Genomic DNA, 13,891 nt, shown 5'->3' on the forward strand with positions numbered 1-13,891 from the left:
CGGGTCCAGGGCTCCAGGCGCGATGGATGGATCAGGCCAGGAAGCTCAAGAAAAATTTCAAATCAAAGCCCAGAAATTATCCACTGGTGAGGACGAAGCGCTCCAGGTTGCAACTTACAAAGCCATCAGTGTCTCTTAGCTCGATTTAGCAACGATATTATCTTCCAGATATCCTACTGCTACATTACATACAAACCTAGTAGTTATCAGTTACTGTGACCGCTGCACAGTGAACATAACAAATAGCCAAACGGGCGTACCGCCACAGTTCACCCAAGATTAACGCTAGCTACACAGCATACAATGAGAGATGTACACAGATGCAGGAATGTGGCGGTGGCTTTCATATGCAGGCACCCAGGGAGTAGAAGTCGCATCCCAGATCATCGCTGAAGGAAGCATCATCCTTCTCCTGCACGGGGATAAAGACTGCTGTTAGAGATGAAATGTCTGAAAAGTTTTGTCGTTCTTTTGTCAGAACTCAGAAGACGAATGCTAGACCAAATAATCAGAAGCATAACAAAAAAAAAATCCTTACCATTTTGATTATGGAATTGAGAAGGCCGTCGAAGCTGCAGCTGCTTGAACTAAGCTCACTGTTAAGCCTAGGAAAGCTTAAATCCGATGCGTTCTTTGGTGTCAGTATATCTCCTGAAATAAACATGTCAACCTTTGTTTGTGGAGCAGCTATTGAAGCTCTTGTCTGCTCAATCATCTTGACACCAAGGCTACCATTATTCAGTCTTTGGCTCAAGGGATGATGACTTCCAATAGTACTTGGTGGTTGAGTGGTTGGCAATGAACTCCATGCAAGTTTTGCATCCAATAGACTGTCTGTGCTCCCTCCATCCATGTTGTGTCTCACACTGCTTCCACCATCAAAATTCAAGTATTTTTGGTTTTGTGCAGTGTCTGGAGGCAAAAGTATCACACTACCAAATGAGCTATCTCCCACATCGTTGTCTCTTGCTACTCTCAGGTCATGGGACGGGCAAATATTTGTGCTTCCCGAGGATGTACCACCCAACTTGGCAACATCAGTACCACTGAATGAGCCATTCATAGGCACTGCACTGGCAGAAAACGCAGACAACAGAAGATCACTCTGTTGGGATATATGAGAATCCATCAGACTGAAAGAAACTCCAGTGGTGCCTTCAAGGTGTTCTGAATTTGCAGATGAAGATGGCTGCATAGCTATTTTGGCCTGTCTGTGTTCAACAAGGTCTTGCTGCAGCGAAGGACTGTCTGCGACACTTCGGAGTGTGCCAGGCACACCATTAACCAGGCCATTCCCAGAAATGACAGTAGAGAAGTCATGGGTTTCTTCTTGTATCCACTTTTGTGGCAGCTGGACCTGCCCAACTGAAGTTGCCTTCAAACCTTGTGACAAATTTCCTGTTCGGTTACTAGTACCTGGTAAGCTAAGCTGATATTTGTTTGCGTCACCAATGGAATGGCTTATTGTGGAATTGACAGTTGCAATCTGAATTGGCCTGGAAGCAGCTATCCCTTGAATCCCGAATGATGTTGGATTGTTTCTAGTTAACAACCCCTGTGGACTGAAAGATGACAGACCTGCTGAAGAGGTAAAACCTTGATAACTCTGGAGCCCTTCAAATGCACCCATGCGCATAAAGGGGTCACTGCCTCCCAAAGCAGCAACAATGCTAGCTTGATGTGATGCCACAGCACTTAGCCGTTTGAGATAGAGTCTGTACTTCTGGATGGTACAAAATCAAACAGTTTAGACGTGTGTATATGCACAGCTGCCATTTAGTTTCTTTTGAGCTTTTGGCATATGATATGCACAGTAATAAGAGGGCTAGTTTTGCATAGAAATGTGTTTGCCGAGTCCTCAGCATGCGTGCAAGATATAGTCTGAAATCAAAATGTTATACAATAAACTAAAAATACAGCTACAGAACACAAATATGTGTCCTTTCTTTTCCCTCAAAAAAATGTGTCCTTTCTTCTGCAGTTATCGGATTGATCAGGAGAAAAATAAATATTCACTTGCTATCATGAACTCCCACTGTAACATATATGCCTAAAACATCTATGTCTTGGATTATTGTGGTAAAGTGACCTTTTTTTATTTCGAGATAATAATGTCCGGGCAAACAATTTATTAACAGTTCTTCATCTGAAAGCTCCTTGACATTCGCTGGGGCGAAGCCAGACCACGGGAGCACCGGGGTCTTATGCACAAAAGGATGGGGTCATAATGAACTATTAACAACTAGATATAGTAATTTGCCACTGATTTTTCAAAATTCGTCGGGGTCGGTGGACCCCGGTGGCAAAGCGTAGCTCCGCCACTGCGCACCATTTTCTCCTTTAGGGCCTAATGCCAGAAAACAGTAAAATTTAAGCCATCTGAACACACACAAAAAAATTGAGTGCTTCCTTATTACACATACTGATGAACCACAGTACATAACTAAACACGGTAATTCTAGTACTTGCTAAATTGAACAAAGTGGGTAAATGCCTTGCCTGTAGGTGGCTTGCAACATTTTCCCTCGTGAGTTTCTCAACATTCATGAGCTCAAGAATCCTTTTAGGCACAGCTTCTGCATCAACAGAAAAGATTGTAGAATGAACCATGGTAAAGAACTTAACAGCAGCAAAGTTGAGAAAAGAACAGCAGGTGCCAGGTGGCAGTGGTACTTACTGTCAATTCCCAGCTGGTTAACAGCAGCAACAAATTTTCGATGTAGTTCAACTGACCAAACAACCCTTGGCTTCTTTGGACCTGAAGAATCATCGTTGTCTTGGCTATTACTCTCCTCGCCTTCATCTTCCTCTTCACTATGGTATTCCTTCCTCTTCTTGCTGGGCCTTCCACTTTGGTCAGGTGACCCACAAATTTGGCCGTGCACATTATCAAAATCTGCATTTGATGGCCTGTTGCACTCCTCATAGCCATCAACATTAGCACGCTCACGGTTACTGAATTTCCTCCTAACAACATGTTGCCAGATATTCCTAAGCTCTTCCAACCGAACAGGTTTTAGGAGATAGTCACAGGCACCATGAGTTATCCCCTTCATTACAGTTTTTGTCTCTCCATTCACAGATAGCACTGCATGGATAATAATGTGTTAGCATACAAATTTTTGCCTTCCTCTAGTATAATTTTAATGTTTGCCATGTGCATCAAGCCATCGATGCTTTTCAGATATAAAGAAAAATCATTAATTAAAGGATGCGTATTACTATCAAGAAAAGTGGGAGTCGAGTACCAGTAAGATAAATAGTAGCATTTTGGACTTACTTATGACAGGGAGGTCCATTTCAAGCCCCACAAGCTCCAGAAGCTTAAAGCCGTCCATATCTGGCATGTGCACATCACTGATAACTAGATCAAACAAGTCCCTATTTTCCCTTAGCATCCTCAGGGCGATGGCAGCCTGATTCGTTGTTGTCACTGCAAATAAAGAACAGGTCCCCTTACAGGTGAGTAACCGTGAAAACAAGAAGCATCTTGAACATATTGCATGATTAAACAATCAATTGTACTAGAGTCCAAAGCAATGCTGCATTCAGTTAAGGGGAGATAGTGAGGCCATAAATTCAGTGCAACATAATGATGCAGACAGTTCTGTAGCTGTAGGTACAGGAAGAACTTAATGATAAGTAAATTTAATCTACCTGTAACAAAAGTAGCAACAGATTTCTTATCTTTTTTTAATTGCGTCTGTTCCGGTTCTGGGTGCAGACAATTCGGCAAAATTCAAGGGAAAATAAAAAAAATCCAACAACATCGAACCAGAAATAGAGCAGCTGCAAAACACAATCACAGCTCTGAGGTGCAGAAATCCTTACCACGATACTGACAGCGCCGCAGGAGGGTCTCAAGCACCTTGAGACACACCGGGTCGTCGTCCACGGCGAGGACCCGCATGCCGACCGGGAACTGGTCCCTCACCCTCCTCACCGCACCATTCCTCTCCTCAGGCCTCATGGCAGAGAGTCCAAAAGGGGAAGAGCCGCCCCAACTGGAACCAATTAACAGCAAGAAGCCACAGGAACCCGGCGCAAGAACACGCTACAGTTCGTGCTCCCGTCAGAGCACCAACTGAAGCAAGAAGCAAGACCAGCAAGACAAGTTGCCGTTGGCACCAACTAGTCCAATCAAGAAATCGGGGAGCCAATTGCACGAGGCTAGCACCAGCAGCAACCAGCACCACCCTACAACTACAAGGAGCGAGATGTGGACAGGGAAGGAGATGGCTTGAAGGCCTCCCAATCCCCAGCAAGGAAAAGAAGAGGGGAAGGCAAACAGAACCAACCTACTACCCAACTATAGCTGAAAAGAGGAAAGGGGGGAAAGCGCATGATGGAAAGCAAGCTGGTGCCTGGTGGTGGATTTGGACGAGGGAGAGAGTGTGGATGCAGCTTCAGGACCAAACCCACCAGGCCATCATTATTGGAGCAAAGATGTGGGAAAGCAAAAGGGGGATTGGGAGTTGGAGGAGGCTGGATGGAGGCCAAAAGAGACGAGCAGGGAAAGCAGAGATGGCGACTGTTGCAGAACCAAGCCACCTCTCTCTCTCTCTCTCTCTCTCTCTCACGCACAAGGAAGCTCACCCACACAAGCTCCTTTCCGGCCGGCGCCACTGCTCACCGCGAGCTAGTTGATGAAGAGGAGGGAGAAGATGAAGAACTTGGTTCCAGTGGTTGGGGAGGGAGAAGATGGGATGGGAGGAATGTCTGAGGGGGAGCACGAGCATCCTGCCGGCTAGTATACTAGAACAGGCGCGCGATGGCGCCCTACTATTTATACAATCTAATATAAGTAAAAATTAAAGATAATAAATATGTAATTAAATAAGTATAAATTGAAGGTAATGAAATGTTACAAATAGCATACATGGTATAGGATAAATTCAACACAAAATTACAGCATATAGGAATAGATACTTCGTTAATACGCTAGCATTGAGCACTGTACGATTGTGGCTACACTATCGTCATAGGTGTCTCATATGCGGCTTGCTGGCCGGTGCTCGTTGCTACGCTTGAGCTTGAGGTCGTGCTGGAGCTCAAGCTCGACTCAGAATATGTTGCTAGTACCTGATAACCTTAAATGTGTAATCGGCAACATTTTCATCCATCAAAATTTGAAGTGAGTGTTAAATTTCATATTATAATATATACATGAAATTAGCAATAATAATTGTATCATATCAAAAATAATATCACCCAAACAAAAAGGTTTTATTCATTTCTTGTCCTGACCACTCACAAAAACTGATGGCTATTGTTCATCCAACACGAAGCCTCCTTTTTAGAGCCATCTTTTTTGTGCAGCCGCAGTAGGCATCCTCTCAGGACTAGTTGCGGCCAGTTTTGAAGAGTTGCCCTCTCCTAATAAGAACGCAAGTTTGCTGCACAGAAATATGGCATCATACTTAGATTTATGCAATTAACTTATTATATGGTAAATGTGTAATTAGTATTCCTTACCTTCTAGTAATCCTTCCTGGACTATCTCGTAGTATTTCTTCTCTAGTTGGCCTATGTGGTGTTCACTCTGCAACTTGTCCTGCAATTCCTTGGCACCAATTTTAGGATGATCTCTAAGAATATCCACCGCCTTGCTAGCTACCCACTTCTGAGATGGAGTTTTAGTTTTGACCCTCATGGTAGAAACACATGTATGGCGATCAAACAAAACTTTCACCTGCAAAAGCACACAAATAATAAGCACCATATTAATTTTTCAGAAAAGAAGAATTAATCAAAATAATTCAACGTATTCACCTCTACGGTGCTTTGCTCTTTATGTTTGGTGCCATTTATTTTCCAAGGGCAGTCATCACATGACTTGCAAAAACACCTATATCTCTTCTTATCTGATTTCTCTGTACCTAAATCAAACTCGTTATTGATGGCATATTGCCGCACTACCATCTTGAAGTCCTCCATTGTTGGGTAGATTGTACCAACATCCATTGGTGGGTTGTTCTTATCATATGAAATCACCACCTCACTTGGAACATCATCACTAGTAGGAATGGCCGCACCATCATAATCACCCTGTTCATCCATTCTGCTATCAAAAACCTCTGCAGGTACACTAGTATGCTCCTCTTCTCTCAAGCCTAAAAGTTCATACATCCGATTTTCACTTATAAGTGCAATTCGACCTTCGTCATCATGTGTCTCCACTATATGTAAGCTATTCCAATCAATTCCTGCTATATTTTCCACATGTTCGAACCTAAAAGAAAAAAATTAACTAATTGTGACTACTAAATATGAACAATAATAAAAGCAATTAAAGGCATCACCTTGGCACATCAACTACAGCCATATTGCACTGTATTGCCGGATGAGTAGGAGTGGGCAGCAACGACCTCGCTAGGGAGATCGCGCTCGCCGGCCGGGAACAACCGGCCTCGTCCTCAGCAGCTAACATTTAGTCTAAACAACAGACAATCATATCAAAGTTCAAGCGATAAAAGAGATCGACCTACATATTACAGATATCAAAGTTGGAGTACAACCCATACCTCCAGAGCGCGGACTCCTACATATCACTTCCGAGACGCCGGCGGCCTTGGCCACGGCCGGCGCAGCCACGCCGGAGTTACCCTCGGTCGGCGCAGCCAGCACGGCCCCGCAGGGAACAGCCACGGTGACGCCGCCCTCGGACTGGCTGGCGCTGGTGGCCTCGGGCTGGCTGGGCGTGGCCACGCCGGGCGCAGCCAGGCCGCCGCTGCCCTCGGCCGGGGCAGGCGCGGCCACGCCGGGCACCGCCAAGCCGCCGCCACCCTGGGCCAAGCCGGACGCAGCCATGGCGCTGGGCTGGGAGCGTGTTGAGGGTGCGGGGACCGCCATGCGGCGGTGGGACGGTGGCCGGCGGTGGAGGCGGTGGCCGGTGGAGTGGTGGGGCGGTGGCTAGCGGTGGTGTGGTGGCCGGCCGATCAGTGGTCTAGGTTTTCTTCCTGTCGCGGTAGAGAAGAACGATGCGTGGACTCATGCAAATACTGTGGGGGCAAGAAGGTCTTTTCACACCGGCAAATACCTGAAAAGAAAAGAAAAAAGAGAGAAAATACCTCAAATGGCAGTATAATCAAGAGACACTTGTTTGGAGTCCCAATTTTTACGATGTCAACATTTGGAATGGCAAATATGCGAAGCGCAACGATTGGAGTCCCATTTTTGCAATTTTCTCGACTTAAACATTTGATTGGCTCCATATCATTTTCGATGCAATTATTTCTTGATATCCGACATTGCTTTAGGTTGTCCGCACATGCACCCTCTATCTCATTCTCCAGTAGCAAAATCGCTGCGCCGAGAGCCTGTATAGCATCCGCTACCGACGCGGAGCGGCCCACATCCGCTAAATCCAGTAGATTGGAGGGCGTCTGCTACCTTGCCTCTGGCCCCACCTAAACCATCGCACGCCCCCACAGCTTGCCGGCTCGCACGCTGGAGCTCTACCGCCGCGGCCAGGTTCGCGCGTCGCGCCGCCGCTGGGCAAGCCGCGCAGAGGAGGGAGGAGGGGGGGGGGTGCAACGTTTGGGTCGGGAGGGAGGAGGAGCGCGCACCGCACAGACCATCGTCGGGGGGGGGGGGCTCGAGGACCTGCCACCGCGACGCCGTCTCCGCCGCGGCCTCCTCATCCGCTTGCCCAGTTAACCCGGCCTAGGCTCTGCGGAGACAAGGGCGGGGGGGGGGGGGAGTCGAGGCTGACGGCGACAAGGATGGGGAGACGTGGAGCAAGGGGGCGGTGGCGGGACTGTTGGGATTCGAAGCAAAGGGGTGGCAGCGAGGGAGCAGGAGAGCGGGGAGGCGGAGGTGGTGGTGAGGTGAAGCAGCATGGTGGGCAATGGCCAGGATTCGCCAGAGGGGAGGGAGAGGAGGGCCACCCCGTCCTGCCAGAAAGAGGGATAGGTAGGCGGAAGGAGAGGGGAGTGCGGGTGCAGCGTGGTCGGCCGGATCCACCAGAGAGATGGGGAAGGGGGAGCGGAAAGAGAGGAGAGGGATGAAGAAGGAAAAACAGGATCTAATACGTGGGCCCCACCAAAGGTAGTTGATATAGAGGATAAGATATACACCCTCCGCATTGGAAATAGAAGTCGTTTAGGACAAGAGTTAGCTTACCAAGAAGTGATTAATTAGGAAAGAGTTTTTCATGTTTACCCCTAGTAAATAAGGTTGCGGGTGCATTCTATGCAAGAAATGCATGCAGGTTAATTGGTTAGCGTAGCAAATGTCCCGGGATAGATTCCCGGCCGCTCTTTTTTGGCTATCGTGCTAACCGAAGTGACGCATGCGGAACAACTTGATATAAAAGAGAAAATCTCAATGAACAGGACATAATATTTCTTTTAGATAATGAAAATAAAAGACGATGAGTAGTGACAACCTTAATCAGATGGATTTAATTACAATCTAAACTAACAATTTTTGTAGTATAAAATTTGACCAGATGGATTTTAATACAATCTAAACTAACAATTTTTGTAGTATAAAATTTGAAAGCTAAACTAGCAGTTTTGGAGGCCGCACGCACCAGAAACTCCATGAGGAATGCTATGCAATGATACGTTGACACGATCACAGTTTACATACGCGGGCGTGTGGTCAGCCCGTACCCGTAAACTGTGCCTGTGTATACGTACGAAGGATGCATCACGGGTGCTGGATGCCGTGGCCATGGGATTTGGGATGGATGGACGATGCATGATGGATTCTCTCGCTCGTCCATCCAGATGTGGCCCAATCTGCTGATGCCTACTGCTACGTACGTACAGTACGTCAGTACATGTACGGTGCTACTGCTACTGCTACTGGCTACCACAGCACTGCGCTACAGGTAGCTGCCTCGTGCGTAGCCTGGGCTGGAGTACGTACGCGACGGGATGCGGCCCATAAAATGGAGGGATAAATGCGCGGCATTTTAACTGGGGTGGGGCCCATTCGAGTCGTGGGGATACGGCGTGGCGGCGGGAGGGTATTCATTTGGCGCCCGGTTTCCCGCGCTTGCGCGCCAGCGGCTGGCTCGCTGGATCCGCGGCTACACACACGGGAGGTTGGAGATTCGCGTCGCGTGTGGGCACGGCGTTTTTGCACGGACGCGGAGAAGGATACAGCCAGGGCCCAGGGGCGGATCTACATGGGGCTAGGGGATCAAGCCCCCTTTACTTCCCCAAGATACATGGAAGCCCCCCAATATTTTTGGGATAAAACAATGAAGAGAAAGAGGAGAGGAAGAGGAAGAGAAGAAGAGAAAGAGGAGAGGAAGAGGAAGAGAAGAAGAGGAAGAAGAAGAGAGTTAACATGAGCCCCCTCTAGTTGTTCAACCTAGATTCGCCACTGGATACAACATAGTATTTTACTGCAGCTGTTTTCTTTGTGCGCACCTGTTCTGGCTGACAAGTCATTTGCTCGGTTACTATTTTATCAAATGCCAGTTGGGTGTTTAGAGAGCAAATGAGCTTCTATACAAAGATTTAGTCGGTGAACATTAAAAATCAATCTCCAGCAGGGGGAGCAAATGAGCTGCCATTTTAATAGGCCTTCCAAATTTCTCCCCCACCCCCCAATTTGGTGGCCCTCTATTTGGGCTGCCAATTATGAGCCCTCTATAGAAGCCTAATTTACTCGGTCTGCTGAAGTGAAGGCTCATATTTGAGTGAGTAAAATTTAAAAGTGAGCTTCTAAATTGACATTTACTCACCCAAATTTAGAAACTCTACTGGAGTGGCCGCGTTTGGCTACGGGTCAAATCAAGATTTCACAAAAGACGAACTTCCGCATGAAGTACTAAATGTAGTATGTTTGCAAAACCTTTTCAGGGACGGATGCAACTTTTTGAGATGAATCTAATGACGGTAATTAATTGATGATTTGCTACAGCGATGCTACAGTAACCATCCTCTAATCACGCGGTCAAAGGCATCATTAGATTCGTCTCGCGATTTGCACAGAGGGTTGTAGAAGTGGTTTTGTAATTAGACTTTATTTGATACTCCAAATTTGTGGTCAAAGATGTAAAAAGTTTTCGCGAATTTTTTTTCAGCCTTAACCAAACACGGCAACTACTGCTTTGCTCGCTATCATTTCTAGTACTAATTCTGAGTAGTACGTCGAAGAATGAGCAAATTAAACAAAACATTCCATCTCCACTTTAATTAGTTTATGATGAGCGTCAAGTCGTACTCCTTCCTACTCGATCGAACTCTATTAAAAACCATATGAATATACTTGGCTGGCTAGGACACAATGAATTAATTCTCTTCAAATTAAAGCGCTACAGTAGCAGTACCAGGGGCGGGCACACTTGGTATGCAAGGGTATTCTTTGAATACCCATTATTTTTGCTAATCTATAGTAGTTAAATTGTATAACCAAATGTATATATGGTAATAACAGGTATAAAACAGTCATTTTGCTTTGCTTTATAAATTTTTGAATACCCAAACTTCAGGTCCTGAGCCCGCCACTGAGCAGTACTGATAAACCGCTCGTGGTGAGGCCCAAAACGACACCCAAATTACTACACGCGCATGGCTAGACATCATATACTATTGGGTCCATGCATGTATATATCAGTTTTATTGCATTATTGATTATTGTGAACGTGTACGTTGTTTAGGGCCAGCTGGTACGTACGATGCATGCATTTAGTTATCGCATGCATGCACGTTTCCCTTTTCTTTTCGATCCATTTTGATTTTTGCACATATTACTATGTTCGGAGGTACATGACTGGAGTATAACTTTGCTACAAATTAAATCTCTATCGTCTCTACTATACTATTTCTAAAACAAGCAATGTTTCTTTGATCCGTCAATCGGAGCCCCAATCGAAATCCGGACAAATCAATTGGAATAATCATAAATCGGAACTCGAAAAAATCAATCAGAATCCCAATCGAAACACTGATAATCAATATCTCACACAATTACGACACGGCATGTACATGAAGTGAACAAACACAAAGTTGACGGCATTATATATATCTATTAGGCCAGTCTCAATCAAGTTTCATTTGTATTTAATGTTGCTGATGTGGTACAATATTTATGAAGAGAGAGAAGAAAGAGTTTCATGAAACGTGAGAGGAGTTTTATCCTCATAAAACTTATCCGGTACAGTTATCTAGTTTTTGTTCTAGATAATCGTGCAATGAAACTTTGCACTAAGACTGGCCTTATATTACCTGTAGCAATGCACAAGCACTGTACTAGTATATTTAAAGAAACATACGTTAATCAAGGTCAAATTTTGAGAATCGAGTCACTCATTGTTGATTTGCGCCTAGAGAGCTAGGTTTCAGATGCATGTTGTTAATTGCTAATTAAATTTGTCTTGTCTAGCTACTAGTGATGAATGCATGGCATCATCGAGCAAGTATTATAAGGGCACATAAGTGAACTTTACGAGGTACCACATCACATTATTATGCTGAGATGGACAGGATAAAGAGGAGAAGCGGGATGTATGAGGTGTCACCTCACATGAATGCTGAGGTGAAGAAAGAGAAGATGAGAGAGGGAGGGTAGAAGTGGGATGCAAGTTTGCAGCCAGCTAAGATGCAGATTCCAAGATACTCCATCCGTCCCAAAATAAATATAACTATTGAGTTTAAAATTTGTCCCACAAAAAATGCTAACTTTGACCCACCTATCATAAAAGACAAGACAATTTAATATTCTTGCAAAAGATAACTAAAATCTCATTCACTCATCACAAAAAATAAGAGTTATTTTGATAATTTTGCATATAGCGTTGGTTTGCATGCTCAGTTCTAGAATTATATTTGTTTTAGAATGGAGGGAGTACCTTGTGAGGGATGTGGTGGGCCCTATATTATATTAATGATGGAGTCTATAAAATAGTGAACTATTGTACGAGTTGGATATTAGTGATTCTAAGTGATGTGGCATTAGTATAAAGATAGCTATCAGACTACCTCCAACGGTTCCCTGTAAGAGTCCCCCCACCCTACGTAGGGGGAAATCCGCTCCAACAGTTCCCCCAAAAGCTCCCTCTATATATGGGGGGAGTTGAAACTCCCCCCATATATAGGGTCTGTTTGGCAGAGCTCCAACTCTGCCAAACCAGCTCTGGAGCTGCTGCTCCACCACAGAGCAGCTCTACCGCGGAGCTGGGCTCTTATTCTGGAGCTGCAGAAATGTGTTTGGCAAAAGTAACAACTCCAGCTCCGGAAACAGAGGTTTTGATTGGATTTCCCTTCTTTGCCCTTTTTTTTGTTTGCTGTCCTTTTCTCCCTTGCTGCGCCTAAAACAGAAATGTGCATGGCGCAAGGTGGATTTTTTTTTTCAAATAACAAATTGACATGCCATACATTTGATTATGTAACAACTGTGATCATCACACTCTTTTAACACACATCAATTGTTCAAATGCTAAGAAATATTTCACTAATCCATTACAATCTAGTTCCACCCCAGAGCGAGTGCTGTGGCCATGCCCGGGCCGTGAAGGCCGGCCGCACCCACGCCCTGCACACTGGCAGCCGCGCCCACGCCCCCAACGTCGGCCGCCACAAGGACGTCATGGCCAGCCACGCCGCCGCCTGCAGATGGAGGACGAAGGCCTACCCTAGGGTTTCTTCTGGGTTGATTGGAGGAGGAAAACGGAGGAGGCGGTGGAGGAGGAACCGAGTTCGACATCCCGGCGGATCTCCGGCCACCCGGACGCCGTGATGATCGGCGGCGCCGGCGCCCAGGGAAGGAGATCGGAAGAGGAGGTGTCGCGAGAAGAGGAGGCGCCGCGGCTGGGAGACGACGAAAAAAAGAAGAAGGCGAAGGGGTATGTGTAACGGATGGCAAAGGTGGGTAATTTCCACCAACTCCACAAAATTAGAGTTTGTAGAGCACCCCTTGAGGTGCTCCCTGGAATTGGTGGAGTTGGGAGCTAGATTCATATTTTTTACGGATCTGGAGTTCGTGGAGCTGAGGCGTTTGACTAGAAAAATTTGGAGTGGAGTTGTTTTTTAGGATCTGGAGCTTCTTGGAGCTGTACCAAACACGCCATAGGGTGAGTTCTAACCCCCCTATATTCTAATCACACTGTTTCTTCGCGATATTAATCCCGTTTGAGCCCCGTAATATGATGATAATACATATTATGACAGTACAAATACTGTATGATTTTTTTAAAATTCAAAAACGATAAATAAATAGTTAGTTAATGAGTGATAGTATATATGGAGAATAGATATGGGGGAAATAGTTGGAGAGAAGGAGTTATAGAGGGAGGAATCTTTTGGAGGGAGGTAGTAAAATATAGTAAATAGTACGTTTGGGGGAGTTGGAGAGGGGGAATGGTTGGAGATAGCCTCAGCAGGTTACATTATAAAGCCATGCTGCTCTCACTCGGATCATTTCGATCGCATTATGTGTGGCCGTCGTTTGTGATGGCTCCATCTCCATTTTCCGTGATGAATAATTAGCGGTCGATCGGGCACAGACGACAGACTCATCATCATAGTCGTACATTCACGCTAGATTTAGAGAAGCCAATGAACGTGGAGATTCATCAAGATCAGTATAAATGCGGCATTATTACTAGCTAGATAGCCATAATAAATAAGAACAATGAATACTAGTATATTAGGAGTATTAAGGACTGGTGCCTGTTGACGAATTAATATCGATCATATCCAGATCGAACTAACGACGACTGGACTTAAGAAATGAAGCACCGTGCAGGTACGGTCCAGATTATTATTATTATTATTAAGTGCCCCCACTCGATCAGGAGTAGTAAACGCTGTTGCTGTTGCTGCCATGCATTTTATTAATTATTAGGATGCATGCATATATATATATGATGCATGCGAAACATCTCCTAATAAGCCTCGCCATGTCGATCGATCTCTGTATATCGATCATA

At 45.4% G+C, this 13,891-nt stretch overlaps 1 protein-coding gene across 1 annotated transcript; it reads right to left on the reverse strand.

The window, feature by feature from the left end:
- Window positions 1-55: 55 nt before the first annotated feature.
- On the reverse strand, window positions 56-4,768 carry LOC120645025 (two-component response regulator ORR23-like). Its single transcript, XM_039921764.1, has 6 exons — window positions 3,832-4,768; window positions 3,281-3,433; window positions 2,678-3,088; window positions 2,500-2,576; window positions 539-1,723; window positions 56-412 (listed from the first exon to the last, which is right to left on the reverse strand). Exons 1-6 carry the CDS (start codon window positions 3,968-3,970, stop codon window positions 344-346), a joined length of 2,034 nt encoding a protein of 677 aa, XP_039777698.1. The 5' UTR covers window positions 3,971-4,768; the 3' UTR covers window positions 56-343.
- Between the last annotated feature and the right edge of the window lie 9,123 nt (window positions 4,769-13,891).

Source organism: Panicum virgatum, chromosome 1K (assembly GCF_016808335.1).
Source record: "Panicum virgatum strain AP13 chromosome 1K, P.virgatum_v5, whole genome shotgun sequence".
Taxonomy (NCBI): domain Eukaryota; kingdom Viridiplantae; phylum Streptophyta; class Magnoliopsida; order Poales; family Poaceae; genus Panicum; species Panicum virgatum.

Excerpts from the sequence above, each read along its gene's own strand:
- LOC120645025 (XM_039921764.1), bottom strand. The coding sequence starts at position 3,970 with ATGAGGCCTGAGGAGAGGAATGGTGCGGTGAGGAGGGTGAGGGACCAG. Across the intron at positions 3,089-3,280 it reads AATGGACCTCCCTGTCATAA|TGCTATCTGTGAATGGAGAG; the intron begins GTAAGTCCAAAA and ends TTATCCATGCAG. Across the intron at positions 1,724-2,499 it reads ATGTTGCAAGCCACCTACAG|AAGTACAGACTCTATCTCAA; the intron begins GCAAGGCATTTA and ends TGTACCATCCAG.